This window comes from Microcebus murinus, chromosome 11 (assembly GCF_040939455.1).
Source record: "Microcebus murinus isolate Inina chromosome 11, M.murinus_Inina_mat1.0, whole genome shotgun sequence".
Taxonomy (NCBI): domain Eukaryota; kingdom Metazoa; phylum Chordata; class Mammalia; order Primates; family Cheirogaleidae; genus Microcebus; species Microcebus murinus.
In genome coordinates, this window is record NC_134114.1 from 71002390 (window position 1) to 71027639 (window position 25250).

Consider the following 25250-nt stretch of genomic DNA (forward strand, 5'->3'; position numbering starts at 1 on the left):
CACTGTGACCCCCACATTCAAGGCTCTTTGGAATCAAGTGTGGTGTCACTGAATTGTCACTTTGGGAATAGTAGTCTTACCCCATATAAACAGATGGGGGGCAGCAGGGAGAAGTGGTTAAAGAGCACAGATGCTAGGGTCAGGCTTCCCAGGCTCTGCCATAAGATAGCTGTGTGATAGAGAAGTTTCTTAACTTCTCCATGCCTCAGTTTACTCCCCTGTAAAACAGAGATAACATGTGCTGAGGAAAAACAGACTTTGCAGTGCATGCAAAAAAAAAAAAAAAAAAAAAAAGGGAATGGAAAACCCTCAATAAATGGTAAGTAAGATTATTGCTCCCCTAGCAGAAGATGTCTCCAGAAGGCATGCCTTACACTAATAAAACAGGCAAGGTCCTAGGGCAAATACCCTGACCCACTTCCTAGAGTCATTGACAAGCAATGTCTCTGTCCCGGGTAGAACATTTACATTAGGGCATCAGAGAACACTTTGTCATAGGGTTGTTTTTTGTTTTTTAAAACAAAAGAAGAGCCTTGAAATGAGACAAAGGAAAAACAAGTACCAGAATTGCAAAGTTAACATTTTTATTGAACTGAAATTGGTGTAGAACAACAGGGACCGCCATAACTGAGCTCAGCAACAACTGAAAAGCCCCTGTGACATTTTACCTTTGAGAGTCCTAACATGGTTTGGGTGGAACAGCTGAGAAACAGCATAGATATATATATATATATTTTAACACTTCAAAATCATTTGAAATGAGCCTCACACCCTTGTTCAATTTTCAGGTTACAAATAACATTACATTGATAACATCCTCTGCGGCCTTCATTTAGTAGTGCCAGTCAAAAGTCTTCCCCAAAATGTTCCTTTCAAAGTGCTGGCTAGAATTTTTTCCTCATCCAGTACACATAAGGATTTAGTAACACTTGGGCAAGTAATAAACTGTAGAACTTCAAAAGTAGTAAAGGCATATACCAAGCATATGTGACTCGACACTCATGTTGCTAGAAATAAGACGAATTGGCTAGAGAGTTTTAGCCAAGTTCCAGAAGCAAAGCACGCAGTAATGGAAAGGGTAAGGCACCCAAGCAGAGTGTCTGAACTGATGGACCATTTTTGCCTAAACCTCATTTCAACATCTTGCTTCCAACATGCGAGTATGCATTTGTTAAAAAAAACTCCTACAAAGGCGATAAGATCAATCAGAGAGAAAGAAAATTAATACTGAATTTTTATAAGCAATGCATAGAATACAAACTCACCACACCAATTACTTTTGTGAGAGCAAGTATTAAACATCCTTTACTACTTGGAGAGTTGAAAGTTAATCCCTCTAAAGTATTCCGAGGAAAATAACTAATAAGGTAGGAGTTGAAATACCCATGTTTTAAAAAACTCCACGTCTAGTTAATATATTCTTTCAGTTTATTTTAAATTAGCTGCTCATTCAGTCTGGAGTTGATTTAAGGGTGTTGGTAAAAAGAATCCTTCAAATTATTTTAGATGAAATGTGATGGAAAAGACAACACAACTCATTCTCTAATCACAATTTTTACACACACGTACTGTTCTTCCAAAAAACAAAATAAAATCTTCCATCAGAGTGACTGATACCAAGTGGCCACCCATTCCTACAGCAATCATTTGCAAGAGTGTCAAAATCTTGCAGTAGGTGATGAAAAATGATTATAAATATTTTAATAGGCTCATGCCCATTGTCAAAAGACATGCAACCTTGGGTGATAGCAGATCCAGAGATTTGTAACTCTCAAATTTGCAATAGACAGATAAACATTATGTAAGATCTGTCCAATGTATACAACAAAAATCTAAATTAAGGCTTTCACTGGTACGTGGTCAAGTCTAATGCTGGATTTCCATTAAGCATCTCCAGCTTCCACTGTTACCCAACATGTGAACCAGAAGACGTGCTGATGTAGAGGATAGGTTAATTGCATAACAATTAACCAACTGGAGGGCTTGTTTGTAAACAAGTTCTGACATAAGAGTTGGCAGTGAAACAACTGAGGGGGCACCTCAGATCATGCACAGGGGAAAAGTGATTTGTACCTGCTGATAGTGATAGGCTTAAAAATAAAAGTCAACAGCTGACCTTCAGTTCAAGATTTCAAGAACTAAGAGCTACATCCAAGCCAGTGGTTCTCATACTTTAGCTTGTAAAAGTCACCTACAGGAAATCTGTGAAAATGTAGATATTTGGGGGCCCTATTCCCGGAGATTCTAATTTGGGTGATGCAAATGGTCTGAGCACCTTGCTTTTGAGAAACATTGCTCATAGCAAATAGCACACAATCTTTGATTAAAAGGCTAAGATATCTAAGAAATAGGTCATTACCTATAGACACACCCCTCAGGAGACTCTACCATAATAATATGAGGACCAAATTTATCCCTTTTCTTTTTTCAATTGAAAGTTTGAAATAAATTAACATTTAATAATGATTGTACCAATTTTGAGGTAAAAGGAAGAGCACCAGGGATCTCAATGCTAAAAGAAATAGAAATTCCCTAGAGGTCCATGCGACATAGAAATAAAATTTCTGCAGTAATGTTATAGACTTGTAGTGCAAAAGGATCTTGTTTCAGTCTTTGTATAGTCTGTACACTTGTGTATACTTTTAATATAGTATCTCATCTTTCCACTTAATGTTTTAGAAAAACTCTAAAGAGAAAAGTTAATCCACACACTCTCTCATGTTTTTTAGATACCAACATTTTCTGGTTTACAGTGATACACAACAACATTACTTATTTATTTTTCTGGATGCTGGAGACAAATATCTTTATTAAAGACACTACCAAAATTTTGGCAAACATTTCAAAACAGATTTGTAAACATAATGCTTCCCTTTTCAACTGGCAGCACTTTGAAAAGACAATACAATAAGACAACACAACTTGAATCAACATTAGTTCAAAATCCTTATATTTTTGACCACATAACTTATGTTCCCACATGATAAAACAAGTGATAGTTTAAATCAACGTCAACAGATAAACTCCATGAAATGAAAGCTTGTGCTGTTTGATGAATCACAGTATGTTATGGTTAAATATATCCACTCTTCTTTATATTCCTGGCACCCAGGATGAAAAAAAAAATCTTTAAATATACATCTCATGTAGGTAATAGTTTCTTTGCATATCTCTCTTCAAAAAATACTTTATAGCAGTATATAAATAGGTTACCTACACATTTAATTTTATAATTTTGCCCCAAAACTATAGATCTGTTTCATTTTCATAACATATCAATTTTTGCCCGACATTAATAAAGCTGACAAACTGTTGAAATGGAAATGCTTTTGTCTTCCACAAAAGAAGTAGCAATTTGACAGAAAACAAAAACAAAAACAAAACAAACCCTACAGTAACACTCGTCAGTTGTTTAACCTGAGCGTTTGGCCTACTGAAAGTAGCAGCTTTTTTTCCTTCATGCACGCTCACATCCACACCACCTCTGCACACATACAGGTTGAGCACACACTTCCAGACGCTGGTAGGCCACAGTATGCTTCCCGTTGCTCTAATCAAGTGGGAAGCAGTGTAGCTAATGATTAACCACACTATGTACATAACTAGCAAACACCTTAAGGCAACCATTGCAATGGGGGGTTAACTTGCAGGGTGGATTTAATGTTCTAGATCGAGTCAGTCTGTAAATACATATGCGTATGTAAATCTAGACACATATACATATCTCATATACCTTTCTATTTTTTAACCCTCCAAGACAATGTTTTAATTTTTTTTGTATTTTGTGCAAATTTCTAAATATTCTACCACTTAAGGCAAAGAGTTCGCATTAAGAAAGGTCAGAAAATAGGCTTATGTTTATCCAAAAGCATTTCACCTTGCACGTTACTCTTTTTTTCAAACACACACAACTTTTAAGTGTGAACATTGGATCCCCAATATCTAAAAAATCATTTCTAATGACAAACACAAGTTTTTGAGGAAAAAAAACTGATTTGAAGTATAGACACTGGATCCCCAATACCTATAAAATTATTTCTATTAACAAACACAAGTCTTGAGGGGGAGAAAGAGGACCAGAAAAAAGCAGCTTTGAAATGCAGGGAAGCAAAGTAAAATGGAAAAAAAAAAAAACAAAAAAAAAAAACTCATGTTTACTAATACTGAAACTTTTCAACAGACAAAGTTTCATCTTTTTAGAATCTAGAGCAACTCATTTGGAATTTTAAATAAATAAGCTTAATTAAGTTTATTCACATCTTCTGGTCCAAGCAGAGGTCTAGTGCCATGACTCTGCTTGTTGTTGGTCAAATTCACCTATTAGTCTCTTGATGTGAGCCAGCTTGTTATGAAGATATTCGCATCTGTATTTTTCTTCATGGTAATTGGGACTAGACTGCAGAGGAAAAAAACAGTGAGGAATTAGATTGCACAATTTATAACATTTCTCAACTACCGGTCAGAAAATCAACAGTGATAATATTTACCTGCTTGATCTTCTGATATTCTTGTAAAACTTCTTCATGAACACTCTACAAAATTAAAAATTAGAAATCAGAAGAGAACAATGTTTTTTTTTTTTTTTTTTTAAGACAACTGTAGAAGATGAAGAGAACAATGTTTTTTGTGGGAGGGCAATACAAATAGGTAACATGCATTTAGCAAGGGTGTAGGAAATATTGATGGTGGGAATGTAACTTGGTACAATCTTTATGGAAGGCAATTTGGCAACAGCTATAATAGCAAATGCAAAATTGACTCAGCAATCCTTACTTATTCTACAGATATACTTGACCCTGAGTGAAATGACGCATATACAAGGTTATTCACTGCAGCACTATTTGTACAGCAAAAGACAGCAAACAAAATCAGAATGTCCATCAATCTACACAAAGGATACTAAGAGACCATTAAAAAATGGGGAAGTGCTTTATGTACTGATATAAAAAATTCTCTAGGATGCATTATATTGTTTAGTGAAAAAAGCAAAGTGCAAAACAATATGGGCAGTTTGATACCATGTGTTAAAAGGGAGCAAGAGAATAGTATTATATTCTAAGGATTTCATTACTTATAAGATGCTAATTTCTTCCCATTTTGATGAAACCAGGATAAACAATAACGTATCATACTGTAAGTCACGGGGTGCATCTTACAATTGAAGAAACCTCAGATTTGATTAAATATGGTGCATATGTGAATATACTTGCATGTACACATACATATTTTTTATATATATATGACATACACACACACCACACATAAACACACTTCTGAAAGGGTACAATGGGCACTAGTAATAATGATTGCCTTGGGGCTGCTGGAGGGACCAGGTGGCTGGGGAAACTACCTGGCTAGCACCATTTACCAAGTACCAGGCATGGACATAAGCCATTTAAAAATGTTTACTTACATTTATTCCTCACAACAACTCTATGATTATCCCATTCTATGGGTGGGGAATTTGAGGCAAAGTGGTATTAAGTAACTTGCCCAACGCCATACGAATATTAAATGGCAGAGCTGGGGATCTGAACCAGGCAGTGAGGCTCCAGAGCCCACTCTTAGCACTAAGTAATCCTTGGAATTACATTTTAGTTGAATATAATCATGTACACTCATAAATAATTATGTAGAAAAAATAAACCCCAAAACACCATATCACCAACCTCTTACAACCCAAACACTGATTACTCTGGCAAAGTCTTCTATAACTTTCACTAGCTTGCTGAAAAGACTAATGCCCATTAGTGAATCTCTAGGACACAAATGTTCTTGGGCTGTTTTTTTCCTATTATGGGAAAACTCATCCATTGTCATCTGTGGGTTCCAGTCAGAACTAGTGGTAGAAGGCAGGGTTAGAGGCACCATACCATTCATAGTTGTGAAGTACCACATAGTTATCTGGCCTACACGAGGAAGGAAATACTCACTTCTGTTAATCCTTTTGCTAAGAACTATTAAAAAAAAACCCAGGAGGCAGGTCAGGCATCTATTGCTCTTTGTCACCTGCAGTAATATTAACACTTAAAGTAGGGAAGTGGAAACAGACTAACACTAGCTAACAAAGGTCAGACTCTGGAATAGCTAGAAGTACCAAACTTTTTTTCAATTAAATCCCACACCGCTGTGGTATTAAGTACCCTTTATATCCTATGTCTATATCTTCCCTATTCTGTGTCAGACTGGGGTTTCTTTAAAAAATAATTGTAAAAAATTTACTTGGAAACAGCACAGTTCTGGGGGACAGCACTAGCCCTAGGCACTATAGTCTTAATCAAATATTTAAATGAACTTCAAGATTCAACTTTTTTCCTATTTAGTTGTGTTTGGTGTTTTTCATAATACACCATATACTATGTTATAGGTGCGCAACATTTTTTCCACTGGTAGAAATACAGGTTTACTGTGCTAACCTATTTTCAAGAGCTATTTCAAATATTTAGTTTGAACTACCAGAGGACTTGCTGTAAAGGCCAGTGGGATGGATGGGATTGGGTAGGGGCAGGGAAAGAAAGAAGGCAAAATATGAAGGCAAAAACAAGTCAGTCCACCTACGAGCAAATCCATTTACCTGATACTCTTTTGAGCCCGGAGAAAGGCGCTTTCTTTGCGCATCTAGTTTTATAAATCTTCTAGCTACAGTCTCCATCCTGGCATGCAAAGCTCTGTACTCATCATACTCAGCATTGAAGTCATCCTTGTAATTCTGGCGTTGTTCATAGGAGACGATAGCGATATATTTTCTAATAAGAGAAAAAGGAAAAAGACAAATGGAGAGAAACTATATAATAAACATGATTGCACAAGTCTGAGATTTAAACCAAATATTTAGATGTTTTTATTACTTAGTTTTAAATTTTTTATTTTTCATTATTATAAATACATAATAGTTGTATATATTTAATGCCCTACTTTAAAAAAACCCTAATATTTAGAAACTATATCCATGCATGTATCACTAGTATTTAATAATGCTTTGCCATGGGTTTGCTACCAGATCCCTCCTTCAAACACTTTCCAGGTGAAATTATCACACAGGAGAACTTAAGAGCTTCAGTGAAGGAGAGTAAATGTAAAAGACATGTTAGTTACAGAATTAAAGTGCAACTATGCAAGAAGAAACAATATAGACATAGATCTAGCTTCCTGAACCTTTGTCCAAAATAATTCACTACCACACTAACAGTAGAGGCCAACCCATGTGTTATGAGTTATATCGAGACAGAAGGACTCGGTGGGTAATGTGAAACCAGGAGAATGTCACGCAGTCACTAAGTGCTGAAGTCAAAGCTCTCTCTGGACTCATTACTTTACGAGAGGCAGTCTGTCTTTTGGTCTTTCAGACATGTTACCAGCAGAAATCTTCAACAAGGTGCCTCAGGCTTGCTTCCTCTATCCCTTTCCTCATATTTATGACTAGGCAAATACATAAAACACATAAGGGAAATTACTGACCATTTTTTAAAATGAGAGACCCAAATGGTACATTTCCCTAGTTCTTTTCAAACACTTAAACATCATACTATGTTGAACAGAAAGCCAGTGTTGTACTGTTAGTCTAATAATTTACATTCTTAATAAAACGTCACAAATCTGTATTTTACTTTGGAGTGTGAATACCCCAAGGGTCATGGTAAGTTAAGGCCATTTTTCTAGAGTGTCAATTTATTCAGTGCTAAGCGAATTAAAATAGTATTTTAACATTAAAAGACATAGCAATATTTGTTTGTGGATCTGGGAATTGTCTGGTTCTTGGCACTATGTGCTCCTGCCACAGTATGCAAAATTCCCTTGACTTTTTGCATTAAAAATTGACATTTCAAAGCAATTTTGGGCAGGTGACAGGAGCTTCAGGATGTCCCCTGGGGGGACACATATATTCTTAACTGGGCTAAAATCTTGGGGTTAAGTCCTCTCCAAATGGTTTTATATAATCTTGCCCGTTTTATTTAAATTGCTATATCACAGATGCCTAGTAGGAAATGTGAGAAAAGTGATGCAGTGAGCAAACTTAGTGTCCTCATTAATATTTTTATTCATGCTGAGTTAGTGTGGAGGTTTAATTTTCTGAGTGTAACTGAGACAGCGATAGTATGCTGATGTGCAGCTGCCCTCCTGGTGTCTTAGCTATAAAAGGAACACGGCTAGCCAAGCAGTGAAGCTGTGCTTCCCAGACACCGGTTGTCCTGACTCTACACCAGAGGGAGCCTCAGGGTAAAAAGAGGTCCCTGGGGATAAGCATGTATCAACAAAATGGCTAGCTAAACCAATCCTGCAACTCAGATTTAATTTATTATATATTTATCCCACTTTCTCAAAATCACCCCCCCCCAGTATTTTATTTAATATTAATAATTTCCTTAGGGAAAAATACCAAATTGGCCAATAATTGTATTGCTATTAAAGAGACTATACTGGCATTTTAATAGACAGCATTTCACTATTTTTAACAAAGATTGTTATGGTTCTATGGTTGGCTCTTAATGCAGTGATGCAAACAAATTTAAACAGGGCAACTCACAACCACAAGCCACAAAAGTGTTCTCATTATATAAAAATTGGAAATATTATAGTTAAGTAAGAATTATTCAAATGCAATCATTTAGGTTTTGTAGTATGTCCTTTCAGTTTTCTTACGAGGCAATTTAAGTTCTGTATTATTGGTAATTTTTCTGAAAATTCATGCTGTCTCACCATTTTTAAAATATTTGCTATACTTATATAAGACTTAATTTTTGTTTAAAAATTGCTTTTACTTAAATAAATTAAGCAAACCATCACAAAGCACTAGAAATAAGACAAATATACAGAAAGGCATTAAGGCAAATCCAGCAACCACCCTTAAATCAGTAACCTTAAAAAAACCTTTTAAATAACAGAATTAACTAAGTTGGCAGTACCAGCCTAGGATCCATGGGGAAAAGTTTGGCATTATATTTTAGTCTCCCCACCTGATTTTGTCATATGTAACAAGTATACGTCACTATTATAAAAAAGAGGAATTCAAAATCCACCACAGGAGAATGAGAGCACTGTACTGGCAGTTGGTATTTGAGGAGGCTGACTTTCAGAAGACTTTTCAGGAGAAGTGATTTGTAGTTGGAGAAGTGAACTCGCTCAGCAGCAGAGCCAGTGGTGGTCCTAGGTGCCGGGCTGCTGACAACCTACCAACCTGATGGTAGCTACCTTTCAAGCCTCCCCCTCAGGTCTCTAAAATCATATACTACCCTCAGATGAGAGAGTACACAGCATGGTTTCTTGGGTTCCTATTAGTTAAGAGATGATAACCAGCATTATGGTTTCAGGCTGTATCATTCCCCAAAAAGTATAGCTTTCCCACTACTATTAAGAAGTGACATGTTTTAAATCTAAAATGTTTTCTACTCTGGACATGAGCACGGCTAAATAGCATAGCTTAACTTTGCCCACTGTGAGCTACTACTAACAGAAAAAAAAATTCATACAGCCCAGATTCCATTTTCATTCTACATTCAAGTTATTTTGCACATTTGTTCATTTTCAAAGCTATGTGCAGTCAGAGCTGTTTGCCCCATCACTTTCAATTTTTTCAGGCTCTTGCAACTTAATTATTTTCTTCTTACAGAAGCCTTTTATCCTGTAAAAAAAGCTAGAATTATGTGTCCAAGTTATAATTTCTGTGATAACCAGTTACAAAAATGTCCCCAGCTCAGCATTTAGCAACTTGTTGTCATAACAAGAAAAACATTATACCAGTACTAAAGTAAAATGAGATTTCTACTAGTCGCTCCTTTGAAAATTAATTTCAAGGCAGAACTTTATTTAAATACAAATCAATCTATCTCTACTTTGTACTATTAAGTGCAGTGGTTCAAGCACTTTGTCAGTAATAAACTGTCCCTTTGGGGGGCCCAAGTGAATGACTGTGCGTTGATAGACTGTCAGCTTTGAACAGTCGGATCCCTGAAATCTTCCATAATCAAATGCTTGCCTGGCCCTGGAACAAAGGACAGGCTTCTCTATACTTAAAGGCCAACGAATGCAGCTCAGAGCAGGGGGAGGCAAAACCTGTGCATGCTGACAAGGGTGGACTTGAGAAGTCTTGGGAAAGGCCACTTAATGGCAGCCTTTCAATTGCAGGGGTGGCTCTGGGACTCTATATCTGGAACTTCTTACTTTTCTGATTTGCAAATTATGGGAAAAGAATTTGTAAACTTTCTAAAATTAAACAGCTGTCTCCATTGGCAGACATATGAACTTACATCAAATAATCTGGGAGTTCAATTGTTGAACGTTCCGTGGAGGCAATGCAACCCTCTTTAACTCCTATGGAAAAAAAAAATAATAATTCAAAGCGTTCATCAACCAGTAAGGTTATCAAATGCCTATAATTCTAAAATAGATTAGAAACATCTGGAACACTTTTCCTCAAATTCTATTCTCCCATCTCAATAAGCAACAGTGAGCAAGGAATACAATTGAACACGAACAATAGAGGCCCTATGACCAGCGCCAGCAGAACCGACGCCAGGCATTTAAAGCACCCTGGCTACTGCAGTGTCTGCACAATAAAGGAATTCCATCTTAACCCAAGGTCAATCTTCTATTCTTTCAACAACAGTTGTGGCATCTGCCCAGCAATTCAAAGATTGTGGTGGCAGATGCAGCCAGACAATGGGAGATACAAATTTTACATCAACATCTACTTTTCATGAGATTCAAACAAGGCAGATGAGACAATAAAGTCAGGTAGCAGACTGCTTTAGTCACTGTATTTTTATTGCTTTTCTTTTTTGTATGCAGACAGTGGAAGTGGGTAGGAAGTTTTCCCATTGGTTTAAGGTAATTTAAAATAAGGTATTGTTTAATATTGATTTACATTCCTCTAATCTCTAGCTCTCATAATACTAAGTAGAACTTTTTCCCCCTTGGGACAAAAAAGTGCCAGTCACTTAGGGTTATGTTATGAAAGTGTATAAATTCCTCAGTATTCCATTTGCTTACATATACCATTCCCAGGGGCTACGTTTAGACTTTTTATTAGGGTAATTTTTTATCACTCAAAGCAGAGTTAAACTGATAACTCAAACCCTAACCATGTCTGCTGACAAACATATAATACAAAAGTGAACATTATTTGTCAGTTTACTATTAAATACTTTAAAGGACAAAGTACACTAAACAAATTATATAGACTCTGTGGGCACATTGTTCACCTATATATGTTTGATTCAGGCTTAGGCAAAAGCATGCCTTTTATAACAGCCTGAGTCTTGAAAGAAAAGGTATCAAGTACAAGTCATCTGGCTTTCCCTCTGCCACAGACACCAGATAAGTGCCAAAAGATGCAGGAGATGTGGGTCTGGATCTGTTCTCAGTTTGTAATAGTCCCAATTGGCTCTAAAAGATACTATCCTCAGTAAAGGACTCAAAGACAGTAGTAGATCTGCTTCTCCAGGTCTCCAACTCTCAGAACACTGAAATCTCTGCTGTAGGTCTCAACACACTGGAATCCAGTCCTCCTAACACTAGCCTCTGACTCAGCATCACCATTTGAAGGTGGGAAGTTTAGACAGTGGGGTATACCCATTGGCTTATTAACTCTGAACACAGAGTTTTACTTCTTCCTTCATGTCTTTTTCAGACCTGACGAACTCAAGTATAAGAGTGTTGAAGGAAAAAAGCTTACACCTAATCCTTGGACCATTGTAGTATTACACTGATTGAAATATTTCAACAGATATACTTTGACATGCAATATACCCAATCTAGGTCAATATGTACTGTATCATATTCTACAACTCCTTTGGAAGTACCACTAAAAGAAAATAATCAGGGTTTCTCTTGCATGGCAAAAACAGTCAGTTAAATCTAAGGATTATAAACTTTCAGTGTTATGACTAAAATACAGAAAGATAACACTCCTTACAACTCTGTTCATCAAAGTGACTTTTCTAAAGTTGTATTTTTCTGGGGAATTTTGCCTTTGTTATTCTGTGTTAAAAATTGGCAGCAATCCCAAATGATGAACTTGGATCTTCTATGTGCTGGCATGTAAGACCTTAAGTTTTAGAGGACAACTTTGAAAAAAAAAAAAAGAAAGAAAGAAAGAAAATCTAATTTGTCATAGCTTTTAATGATGAAGCAATTAAGCAGTTTTTCTACTGATTAGCTTTTCTTTAAAGATAAAGCATTATTTTAAGCTTCTTTAGGTCTCTAGTTGGATTTTAAGCACTCTAAATCCTGAAATGGTAAATTTTACAAATAATAATTGATGTTAGTTCACCAAAACAGGACTCTTAAAAACAACAAACACAAAAAACTTAAGATCTATTAAGCTAATAATAGCTAATGGCCTTGTAAAAGACAAATTGCTTTCACTCCAAATGAAGATGATGTTATGGATCTGCAAATGTAATTGTACCTTGCCTGTTTTATAAAAAATTTGACATTTCCCCTGTGCTAATATAAATTAAAGCCGGGGAGACCCTGTTTCTTTGAGAAGGAAATGAATGTTTTTATTGCTAATTGTGTGTCTGGTTAAATCAGTTCAAAACTGGCAATAGGTCGTGTTAAGGTTGTACGATATCATAAAAGATACAGAAAAAAAGCATCAAAGTCCACTTTGTAAAAGGGAGTCTCTGGAGGATACTAGGGTCAATTTCAAATGCCATTTATTAAGAGATATAGAAACTATGTTTAATAGTTGGCCAAAAGGAGACTGAAAATGACTGCTGTAAAATGAAAAAAAATCTGCTCAAAAGCACAATCCTAAAAGATAAATAATCTTAGTAATCTATGGTAACAAACTTAGTAATTAAATGGTCATTTGACAAAAAACCATTACTAAAAAAAAAAACCAATAAAAAATAAAAAAGCGTTACTAATTATAAACCATATAATCTCAAACTCATGGTAATATCCTCTATCAGGCTCTTCCAGTTCATCTAGCACATGTAGTTAGTTGTTTTACAAAGGTATAATACCTCCACTGGGATTCGGACTGGAGTTACTTGGGTTGGCAATTTCCTCTTCTCTTTTAAGGTCTTCTTCCTTTTCTTCAACAGTCTCAATGTCGTGCTTTTTTATTTGGTCCTTTTCCTTGTGTTTTTTAGACTTCTTTTTGGACTTTTTGTGAGACACTGAATGGTTTTCTTCCATAGGTTTTGGACACTTTAGTAGAACTGAACCAGGGGGTAAGGTTTCCGGAGAAGTCCTAGAGGTATATTTGTCTTGCTGGTCCTCATAGATGCTACCATTTTGACTAAAACTGTCAACAGGTAGGTCTTGAGTCCCCCGGCCTTCTGGAGTGCTAGGGGAATTGGAGTTAGAATTTACAATCTGGGGAGGATGTGAGACGGGCAGATGGGTTGAAGGCAGCGGCGGAGGGGTGGGGATGGCGGCAGCTGCAGGGGGCGGCGGGAGGCCTGCAGCAGATTTTTCACTGGTGGGATTCAAATGACCATTTAGTGTTGGCGGTACTCTGTTCGTCAAATGAGATATTCGGGCTTTTTTATTCATTAAAGGATCAATAAAATCTGAATCCAAAGGCCGTTTCTGGGGGAAGGAAAAGGAAAAAAGTGAGCCGTTTGCACTGAAATTCAATAAATTCAATACATACATGACTAGTTAAACAACTGAGTAACCTTACTCATACTTAAGTCTATTACTAGGGTTGTGTTAACCTTTCTCTGTTCTGATGCAAAAACCAAACCAAAACAAAACAACAAAAAATCACCCAAAAGTGAAATAAATTTTCATGTCTAATGTCAAAAAGCAGAATCTGGCAAATATATGTCTCCTGTAGTGTTTACTAAATTCTTTCTGATCATACAGCCTCACTCTAAGTTCCTAGAGAGACTATGCTGATTTCTGTGGATTATAGCACTCAGGAGAGTATTAAACAGAGGCAGCTGCCCTCCACTGCTGGCCATGATTGACCTGGTTATATTAAATGAGAGGAGAAAGCAATTTGTACCATTTGACTCTGTGAGAACTAACACAGCTAGGTAAAGGGCAGTAAGCCTCTACTTATTTTAATCTCTAATGTGCTAAAATGCTCCAGTTATGAATACTGTCATTTATGACAGTTATGGCTGTCATTTATCATTTCATCTTTCTTAGAGTGGAATAGCCAACATTTTCAGAGTAGTTTCTGTAAGTATCTCTATTACTGTTGAAATGCAATTTAACATTTTTACCCTTACATATCTCTTCACCAGATTGGAAGATAAGTGTTAATAACTGGTCTATTTAAATAATGTGTTAGTACTTCAAAGAAAATTATGTTAATATTAGCCCAATCCAGCAAGAACAAATAGTTGTTTATTAAGTTAAAAGGGAAATTTAGACAGCCAATTAGTATAAAACATAAATTCATATTTATGCTTAAATGTAATACTGTGCCTTGCATTTTAGCTTGAAAGAAAATAATTAATGGATTAATTTATTCTGTTTTGAATTTAACACCATTTACTTGGCACCCAGTATATAATTTGATCAGAGTAGAAGTAGTTTTATAGTCATTGGCATCAAAAGTGATGCTTCCACAGACATTGTACATGCAAGGACAGAACTTTGCTTTGTTTTTTTGCTCCTCCTCTGTTCCTCACTATAAGTTTTAACCTTTTTTGATATGTGACCAGCCTTTTGCTCAGGGCACACTTACTGTTTCCCATACATCGTCTACGTTTCCCTAATTCTTGGGAGCAGGGTCCAGAGAGGGACATAACATTATGGCAGCAGTACTATGGTGGGAAGGTCTGTCCCACAGTCCATCCAAAGAACCTGGGAGAGACACTGAGAGAGTTTTGAGGCTGGCCAGTCAGCTGAGAGCCAGGCAGACTTGAACTGTAGTACTGCTTAGGACCACCCACCTTTTTCCAGGATGGACTGAATCTCTTATGGAAAACTCTAAACTGGAGAAGAACCTGATTGGAAGTATTCTGATAAGGATCCAATCGAAAAACGTTTTAAGAAAATACATGAAAATGCTATCGCTGTTCATTTATTTGCTTCCTGCAAATCCATTTTTCCCCTAAGAATATTTTTCTAGAACATGTTTTAGACAACATTAAACATTTTCAGTTTTCCATATAATGTGAGAATTATATGGGGCTGGATAAGTCTTCCAGTTAGTGACCACAGTGAAAAGTAGAAAATCTAAAACAAAACATGAACTTTAAAAATGGAAAGCAAGGCACACATTGAGTACTCTGACAAACACTGCTGTGTAGTGGAAAGCGTATGGGGCTGGAAGTCGAGACTTAAGTCCTAGGCTGAGCTTGGCCGTGAACTAGCTGTGTAGCTTTGGGCAGGCAAGCTTCACTTTATACATCAGAGGAACCAACTAGCTGGCCCCTGAGGTCTATGATTCTATAACCTCATGAAATACCTGAGGAGAAGATATAGCGTCTCTATTAGAACATACTGGAGATTCTGAACGGCTGGTGCTGGCAGCATTCTGAGATGGATTTAGTTTTCTGTAAAGGACACATATATTATGTGTTATGGAGAGAATTTAAAAATGTTCACCCTTGATTGTCTTTTCCACCTTAACACTAAGAAAACAATGATTGAAATAATTATTTATTTACATCATTTTTAAAGAAAAAAAAGAAAAAGGAAAAAAAGAACTTACCTAGAAAGCACCGACTCCAATGACCGTCTGTCTATTTCATTGTATCCAGGCCAATCTCTTTGAAGCTCTTTAAAAACATAATCCTTTAAGGTATACGAGAGGTCCTTGGGATTTAGATTGGCTACCTGGTACATGGTATAAAAACAGAGCATTAGATATTTTTGCTATCCCCTAACCTAACAGGTGACCTTAAGGATTTATACTGAAAATAATTACACCAATTGGCCCCAAAGGGATTGCTGGTTTTGTACATGCCAGATCTCAATAAAAGCCATTTAACTTCATTTTGGGAATTAAAGTTTTATATATATGCCAAATGTTTTTTCCCTGAATGGCCATTGCATTTGTCATATTTTTAATCTAATAAGGAGCCTACATTAGGAAAAAAATAGAGGAAGATATTTTTTTTTATTTTTATTTTTTTATTTTTTAATTTTTTTTGAGACAGAGTCTCGCTTTGTTGCCCAGGCTAGAGTGAGTGCCGTGGCGTCAGCCTAGCTCACAGCAACCTCAAACTCCTGGGCTCCAGTGATCCTTCTGCCTCAGCCTCCCGGGTAGCTGGGACTACAGGCATGCGCCACCATGCCCGGCTAATTTTTTTTTTTTTTATATATATATCAGTTGGCCAATTAATTTCTTTCTATTTATAGTAGAGACGGGGTCTCGCTCTTGCTCAGGCTGGTTTTGAACTCCTGACCTTGAGCAATCCGCCCGCCTCGGCCTCCCAAGAGCTAGGATTACAGGCGTGAGCCACAGCGCCCGGCCTAGGAAGATATTTTTTAAATCAATATTTTCTAGTCAAAGGAATCCAAAATACATATACAGTAGTACCTCTTTATCCTCAAGGGGTAGAGGGGATACATTCCAAGACCCCCAGTTGATGCCTGTAACTGTGGCTAGTACCCAGCCCTCTATTTTTTCCTATATATACATACTTATGATAGTTTAATTTATAAATTGGGCAAAGAGATAAACAGCAATAGATAATAATAAAATATAAGAATTATAACAATGTACCAGCATCACTACTCTTGTACTTTGGGGCCATTATTAAGTAAAATAAAAGTTATTTCAACATAAGCACTGTAATACCACAACAGTTGATCTGATAATTGAGATGGCTAGTAAGTGACTAATGAGTGGGTAGCACATATACAGTGTGGATATGCTGGACAAACGGATGATTCATGCCCAGGGCGGGACAGAGTAGGACAGCATGAGATTTCATCATGCTACTCAGAACAGCATGCAATTTAAAACTCATTAATTATTGATTTTTGAAATTTTCCTATTAATACTTTTAGACAATGATTGACCTCATGTAACCAGAACCCCAGAAAGTGAAACCATGGATAAGGGGGAATTACTGTATTACCAACATCATTATTTACTTCTGGTCATTAACTTCATTACTTTCCAGTCACAATAAAAATCCTTTATCGCTTGTATCAAGTAGAAACCAAACAATGTCTGAATGTTGGGTTAAAACTTTCCTTTAGTCATCAACAGAAATTGTTATCATGAACAGTGTCAATTCTGATAAGTTTGTCCTTTTTTTGGACAACCCAGCTTGCTCCTTATATATGTCAATTCTCCCAAACAACCACTTACTTATTCAAAGTCTTTGAAATTCCCAAAACCAATAAATGGAAACATAAACCAAAAGAAGCCTCAAATTACTATTATTAGTCAGACAGTTTATTCTCACGTGTAATCTTTTCTTATCCCTTAACTACAATTCCTAGAGTGTCTAGGCTTAGAAGACATTAACTTCTCAAATACATGGGTTCATGTGCCAAACCAAAAGTAATTTTTAAGGTTAGGAGAAAGGTATTCCTACCTGTTCTACTGGGATAGTCTTTCTTTCTGTGTCTTTTTAAAGTAGTATTAAATATGATAGTTTATGCTTCTCTAAGTTTAGCTGAACTCTAATATTATTGTTATAAAGTAGAAAATAGTAGGCTTATCTTAAAATTCAAATTTGTGAATAATATAGGATACAACCTGATTTCTTTAAGTGGAATAAATGCAACAATCCTTCAATTTTCTATTACCCTCAGCACTACACATACTAATGCCTTGCCTCCACAGCAATCCCTTCTCTAGGTTTGGGTAATAGGACATTCTTCTGGTTTCCTCCTCCTTTTTCAGGACCTTTGTTTAAGTCTCCTTTGCTCACTGCTCTATATGCTCGAGTGCTCTTCTGTCCTGTTTTCTTCAATCTCCTCATTCCCTCCTAAGATGAATTCATTCATCTCTGCAACTTTTAATACCCAATCTATAAGCTACTAATTCCTATATTTATAACTCCAGCCCCAACTAGTCTCTGAACACCAGACCCTTATATGTAATTACCCATTGACATCCATCTCCAATTGGATATGTCTAACAACATCCATTTCAAACAGAATTCCTGACCCTCCTTTGCCCCTTTTACCTATTCCTGTTCTATCTCTCTCCTTCTCAGTCAATGGCCCAATATCCATTCAGTTGCTCAGGACACACACATAGTCAATAATCACAGATTTCATTCTTTCCCTCACCCACTCCCTATACCCAATCCACTGGCAAGTCTTACCACAAAATAAACTATCTCCACTGTTCACACTAGGTCAAACCACCAACACTTCATGCCTGGATTTCCGTTGTAGGCTCTTTTCAGTAGTCTCTCTCCTCTACTTCTGCCTCCTAAGCCATTCTTGCCACAGAAGTCTGAGTGATCTTATTAAAAAGTATAAATCAAATTACAGCATATCTTAAAACTCTGTAATGATTTCCCATCTCACTCAAAATAAAATCTAAGCTTCTTACCCATGGCAGCAATTCTCTAGTATTCAACCTCTGCTTCTCTCTTCTGTGTTCTGCCCTTTCTATCTTGAACACACAACCTTCTCTTCCTCCAGGCCTCCAGAAGTGCTAACTGATCTTGTCTCTTCCTCATCACTTGGGCTAAAATATAACCATCTGAGAAACACATTTCCCAAGCTCCCCATTCAAAGTAGTTGATCCCTCTCCCAGCTCTTCTTGACTCCCCACTCCACCTGAAATTGTCTCATGAATAAGCTCCATAAGGGCAGGGATTGTCTACTGGGGTCATTTTGGGATTCTAGCATTTAGAACAGTGTCTGGTACATTCTAACTTAATACACTGAATTGAATGAATGAATGCTGAGCTTGAGCCAAATATCCAAATGTTAAGCTTGAGAAGAACATTATTCAGCTTTATCTAGTTGTTTCCCTGATTTTGAAAATTTATTTTTTTCAGGAAAATAGTCATTCTAAGAAAAAGAAGTTTTATTAATATATATCAATTTGGTAATAAATAGTATTAAACTAAATTTCCTGGTGGATGGTAAGCATTTTTAAATTTAAAACAATCTTTCAAATTTCAGTGGGAGCCAACATCTTAGTTTATTTTAAAAATATACTATTTTGATGAATTAATAATGTTCACAGAGTGTCAAAAACTACTGTATAAGTAACAAATTAGCAAATATCTCTATTGACATAGGCAAAGCAGGATTGATTATTTTAGGTAACTTGTTTGTCAATTAGTCTGTCTGGGACAGAATAACCAATTTTTGGATGATTTGTGTATCTTGCTGCTCTTTTTCTTTTACTTTCATATCTACTTTTTCAGTTTCATTGGAGTATAGCCATTTTATTTTTCTTGCAAGCTACTAGGAATGTTCAGGAAAGGGAACTTACAACTGGTTTAAGTCAAAGTTCTGAATATGCCTCTGTTATCTTCTCTATGAGGATTAAATGAGACTGTGTCTGGCACCTGGTACACGCTCAAAAAAACAAAACAAAAACTGGTAGATGTCATTAGCCCTTCTATCTATGTTTTCACTAGGCCAGTAGTTTCACCCATATCACACATTAGAATCATTAGGGCCTTATATAATATTGGTGCCTTGGCCCCACCTTTAGATGCTTGGCTTTAGTTGGTATGGGGTTTCGGGCACTGGCATTTTTTTAAAAGCTCCTCAGGGGATTCTAGCCTGCAGCCAGGATGAGATTATGCTCTAGGTTCTATAATACCAAATGACCAGCACTAATAATTCTCATGTCCTACATTCTTAGATGTGCATATCTATACACATATAAATAATCATGTAACTACTGCCATACATCAATAGTAGTCTCTGTGTGAACTGCCTCTGTAGTCATTTTGCCCTCTCCATCCTCTAACCCAGAAGGTAATTCATAGCCTATCTGGAAATGCAGTTATCAAATGTTTTGTGATTTATAACATGATTCCACTTTTCTAAATATAAAACTTAACACACACACTCACATCCTCATTCACTCTTTCATCTTGTCTTTTGAACTTGTTTTTAAAACTGCTATGTGACATACGGATTTAAATTAAGTGTTTTCAAAAAGTGCTCAAAAGATTTAATAAAAATCCTTAAGACTGACTAACATACCTAGAGGACTGGCTAACCCCAAACTAGAGATGATGTGTTTATCCTTTTATAACATTTAGTATCATGCCTTGAATGTAAGAGATAATGGATGAAAAAATGGACTTGAAAGTATTATTTCTTGAATGATAGATGAAAACCTGTAGATTTTTTCAAATGAAAAAATTTAAAGAATAACTTTGAAAATGTTATTGCTTTAGAAAAAATAAAGAAAAGAGATGGATCACTATTTATGGTGGATCTGAATGCGAACCAACATTTATGACCTGAAGTCAGTATGAAAATTATAAGAAGTTAAAAAAAAAAGAAAATAAAAAATACATAGGAGTCTGATAGACCACTGACTGTAACAAAAATAATGGCCTAGTTTTATACTTAAGCTTGTGAATATAAGGTAACTGACCACAGTGAGTACTTTACACTTTCGTATCTTTTAATGCAGACAAGTGACTGATCTTGGTACACCCAGTGACAGAAAAAGGTAGAGTAATAAGGGCAGCAAAAAGTATACAGTGCAAGGAAATTCTAAACTATTTAGTAGGCAAAAATATTCTGGCTTATACAAACCAAAGATCAATAGAATACACTGTACAACTTCACCCATTAAACCAATGAAAATTAAGGCACCAGTTTAGGTGATTCAAGACTAAAAATAAACAACCAAAATTTCTTGCCTATTTTTTAATGGAATTTCAGGGCAAAATTTGGTTTGTCTAGAATAAAGATAATGCCCACATTTCAACTAGTTTTTAATTAAATGCTTAAAGCAAGACAATTTAACTTAATCTTCAGGAGTTATTAGCATATTTCACATGCTACTAATCAAAATGATCCTGAAATTTCCCTATCTCAACAATGATGATAATGACCACAGCCTTTTTAAATGAATTTTTCAACAAGAAGGTAAGCAGAAGGACCTCTCTCCGGCTGTCCTCACCTGTTGCAGAATTGCTCCCAGGGAGTTCTTGTCTTTTTGATTGACGCCATCTTTTTGGAGTCTAGCAAGCAGTTCAGGTTTCTTGTAGGCCTTCAGGGCCAGTAAGTGAATCACTCTGTCCCTATATGGCCGCTGAGAGACACTGCTGCTGCCATGTGTCTTTCGAATTGTATTTGCAGGGTTCATAGGGGTTGACCTTTTCCTCTCAGGCACTGCATCTGAAACGGCTTGCGGTGCTTTCCGAATCTGCACTCTTTTCCCTAAAGTCCGGTGGAAAAGACATTGTTACACACTTGCAAGTTAGAATATAACAAGCATCTCAGTTTCCACAACTCGGATTTAGGTACCACTTCATTCCTGGAGGGAATAATAGCCACTTTATTTCATTTTTACTTTAAAGAGACATGTAAACAGAAATCATTTTAAATAAATGACCTAAAATATGAATTAGGACTTTTTTTGATAAAATCATTCTTGGAATAAATATGGATTATAGATGTAATTTGGTCACTTAGCTACATATGGGTAATAATTAGTGACACAAACTGTTAACAACAGACTGGATATTTTTAAATTGTAGGTTATTTCATGTTAAATGGAAATAAAATAATTTCCATGCTCACTTATGCTATTTACAGAACTTAGATGTTATACAGAACCTAAATCTTTAACCTTAAATAAATATATGCACAATCAATTACAAATATCAAATCAAACTACTGTACAACAAAGGAACTCAACATTAAGGGGATACTGCCTAATGATAAGAAAACTATTAAATTATGAGTTTTAGAGATAGATTTAAATTTGGTTTCTGTATTTTTCTTAGAGATAGCTGGATGTCAGATGGGAAAGAAACTAATATTTATCATGCACCAATTATGTGGGGGGCACTATGCTAAGAGTTTCATATATATTATCTCATTAAGTCTCACAGTAACCTGAAATGTCCCCATTTCATAGATAAGAAAACTGAGGGTTTTAATGGGATATACTCAAATGCTAAAAATGTTCACTTAGCATTTGGGAGGTTCTGTGATTTGATTAATACCCAAATTTTCTTGCTTGTACTTCTTTGCAAGAAAGGTTTTATAAACAAATATCTAATGTTTGCCATTGCTTCATGTTAGGTTATAAGCTGGATGAGGGCAGGGTTGTGGCTGCTTTGTTCACCAGCAGACTCTGAGTCATTATTTGATGACTAAGTGACAGCAAGAGAGAAAGTAAGCAGAGAAGCAGGAATCAACAATGTCCACATTTTCCCACATTTCTAGGTTGCAGGAGTGTGAACATACATTGAAATTTCTAATGTGGCAAACACAAACTTTCCAGTCCTCCATTTCTCAGTTGCAGTGGTGCTAACAAATATTACCATTCCTTGAAATTTTAATAGGAATTTGTAAAAAAAATAAATAAATAAGGGTCAAGGTCACAAATGTTCAGATAATGGTATAAATTTCACACTCCCTTCTTTTTTGCCAAGTCTTGCAAAAAAGAAACCCATTTAAACTCACTCTTTTCCAAACCAAGCTAACTGTGGATATAACTCACTCTTTTCCAAACCAAGCTGACTATGGATATAACTCACTCTTTTCCAAACCAAGCTGACTGTGGATGCTGTCTCTCTCTGTCTTAATCTCTCCACCTTCTCCAACTCCCGCAAGAGGCATGGATAGAGAATGTCTTTTAGCTAAGCTGTCACACACTAGGACTATTATTTAGAATGAATTCAAGCCAGAAAGGCAAAATAAATAAATAAATAAAAATAGAAGTGACAGTATTGCCACCATGTTCCAAGTGCTCTAGCTCCTCTGTACTTCTGATCCACCTCTGATCCTTGTCTCTGGAGGTCTCCAAGTCTACTGGGCTTATCCCCATCCCTCCTAGGAGCAAGCATAGGGCAGACAAATGAGGGAGGCTAACTTTGACCTTCAGCATAAGGGTATAAGTATTATGTTTGACAAGAAATTAAGAGTCTGAGCAGGCAGAGGACAGAGTTGGAGTCTTACCTGAGGCCTAGTGCTAGGCTATCACCTCCCCACGAATCCCTCACCCCCAATATACTCTGTTCACCCTTTACCTCACTTTCTTTTAGAAAGCCAGTCACAGGGGAACCCATTTCATTCAAATGCTTGAAAGAACAGTCACATGGGCCACTGAATTATACTCAAAGATTACTTGCTCACTACCTCCCCATCCCTTTTGTTCCTATTCAACAAGGAAGGAGTCTTTTGGCTTAAGGAAAGAGAGGGTACAGAGGAAGAAAACATCAGTGATATAAATATTTATAGAATTGAGATAGTAAGGAAAGAAAAAAAAGTAAAGTAGGAAAATGTCAGGTTCAAAGAGGGCAAAAGAAAAGCTTATTTTTATTTTTTATATTTGCCTCAGAAAAGCCCTTTTAATAAAGCCTATGGGAGAACCTAATTCTCTTCCCAGACCCAACTGCTAATCAATTCCCTGGGCTCTTTATATAAACAGAAGCAGTGGGTCCAACAGGGTTGAGTAATCTGGAACTATAACTGAATCATTGTTTCATAACAAGGAGTCCAATTCTAGTTTCTCCATTTAATAAGAGATGGTAAAATTATTTATCCCTCAATCTAATGGCACTGAGTAAACAATCTGAAGGCAAAGTGTTAAAACAGCCCTTCAAAAAGCATAGGGACTGCAGCCATCTTCTGCAGTTGTTTTTCTGTTCTGTGGAACCTGACCAGAAGCCCTGGCAACACAGACCTAGGGATTTAAAAACATCAGCAGGCCCGTGACAATGAGGTGACTCTGTCTTGGTTAAATACGTAATTCATTGCAATGAAATCCATCTCTACCATTTGGCATTTGTGATTACTTTTTCAAAAGGTTTACTGCAAAAATATATATACACCCAACAGTCACAAAATGTTAGAACTATAAGGCACCTTAGATGTTAATCCAGTTCAAATACCCTTCTTTAACATTTGAGAAAATTAAGATGTTAAATGATCCAAACGTGCTAACTCATCAAAAAATAGGGAGGGTGGGGGTAGAAGTTTAGGAAATTGGAAACAGAATCATAGAAATTGGATTAGTTGCATTATTTTATATACCTATGTATGTAAGTATGTATGTTAGTACATATAAAAATTTGCAATTCAATAAAATCTGGAATTTAGGTAGGTCAGTGAGCAAATTTAAAATACCGGTAAACTGTAAGTAGTGGTGATTAGTGATTTTTTTCTAAACAAAAGGGAAGGATTATAACAATACAACAATGTTCACGACTGATATAAAATGTCGTGACTAGAAGTGGAACTATTACTGCAGAAATAATAATGTTTTCTAGGTTAAAGCCTTTCCTTTTTCAGTGCAGGCAAAGAGGTTTTGTTTTTTTCAGCCTACAGGAGGGTTGCAGAAGCTCATATTCCTGGGTAACTAGGCCAGGTAACCCATAGGGACTCAGTCTTCCTCCCCTTAAAATGGGCTTGTGCCCTCATTCTGCTGGCAGAGGCCTGGGATCATACTGCCACACACAGGTGAGTTTTTGGTGTCATTTTATATGATACGGTCAATTATAAACTAAAAAGTTATCCCCTACTGTTTTGAGGAAAGCACACAACTTGTTAATGAGGCCATACTTATATCATTTGCTATTTGCTGATATCAACAACTTGATAAGTAAAAGGGAGAGAGAATCATAACCCTCTTCATAGGGTGATTATGAGATTAAGGTGAGTAACTACAAAAGTGCTAACCAGTACCTTGCGTATAAGCAAGCACTCAGTAAGTGCTGGGTGATAATAGTATTAAAGAGTAACTGACTACCATTTTAAAGAACTGAATAAAATAGATAGTTTTGACGGCCGGGCGCGGTGGCTCACGCTTGTAATCCTAGCACTCTGGGAGGCCGAGGCGGGCGGATTGCTCAAGGTCAGGAGTTCAAAACCAGCCTGAGCGAGACCCCGTCTCTACTATAAAAATAGAAAGAAATCAATTGGCCAACTAATATATATATAGAAAAAATTAGCCGGGCATGGTGGCTCGTGCCTGTAGTCCCAGCAACTCGGGAGGCTGAGGCAGTAGGATTGCTTGAGCCCAGGAGTTTGAGGTTGCTGTGAGCTAGGCTGACGCCACGGCACTCACTCTAGCCTAGGCAAGAAAGCGAGACTCTGTCTCAAAAAAAAAAAATAGATAGTTTTGAGATACTAAAAGAATCAAGAAGATACAAATGAAGGTGCCTAGAAGAAAAGAAATATATGGGAAAGGGCTGGCAGCAGATAAGGTT

The 25250-nt window shown here is 36.5% G+C and overlaps 1 protein-coding gene across 1 annotated transcript in view; it reads right to left on the reverse strand.

The window, feature by feature from the left end:
• Positions 1-567: 567 nt before the first annotated feature.
• The window catches only part of ELL2 (elongation factor for RNA polymerase II 2), a 79066-nt gene continuing 54383 nt past the window's right edge, over positions 568-25250 (reverse strand). The window contains exons 5-12 of the mRNA XM_012773857.3: positions 20990-21249; positions 15623-15747; positions 15377-15464; positions 12969-13539; positions 10245-10308; positions 6575-6746; positions 4488-4532; positions 568-4396 (exon numbers count right to left, since the gene is read on the reverse strand). Coding sequence (XP_012629311.2) covers positions 4280-4396; positions 4488-4532; positions 6575-6746; positions 10245-10308; positions 12969-13539; positions 15377-15464; positions 15623-15747; positions 20990-21249 — 1442 coding nt within the window. The 3' untranslated portion in view covers positions 568-4279. The remainder of the gene's footprint in view (positions 4397-4487; positions 4533-6574; positions 6747-10244; positions 10309-12968; positions 13540-15376; positions 15465-15622; positions 15748-20989; positions 21250-25250) is intronic.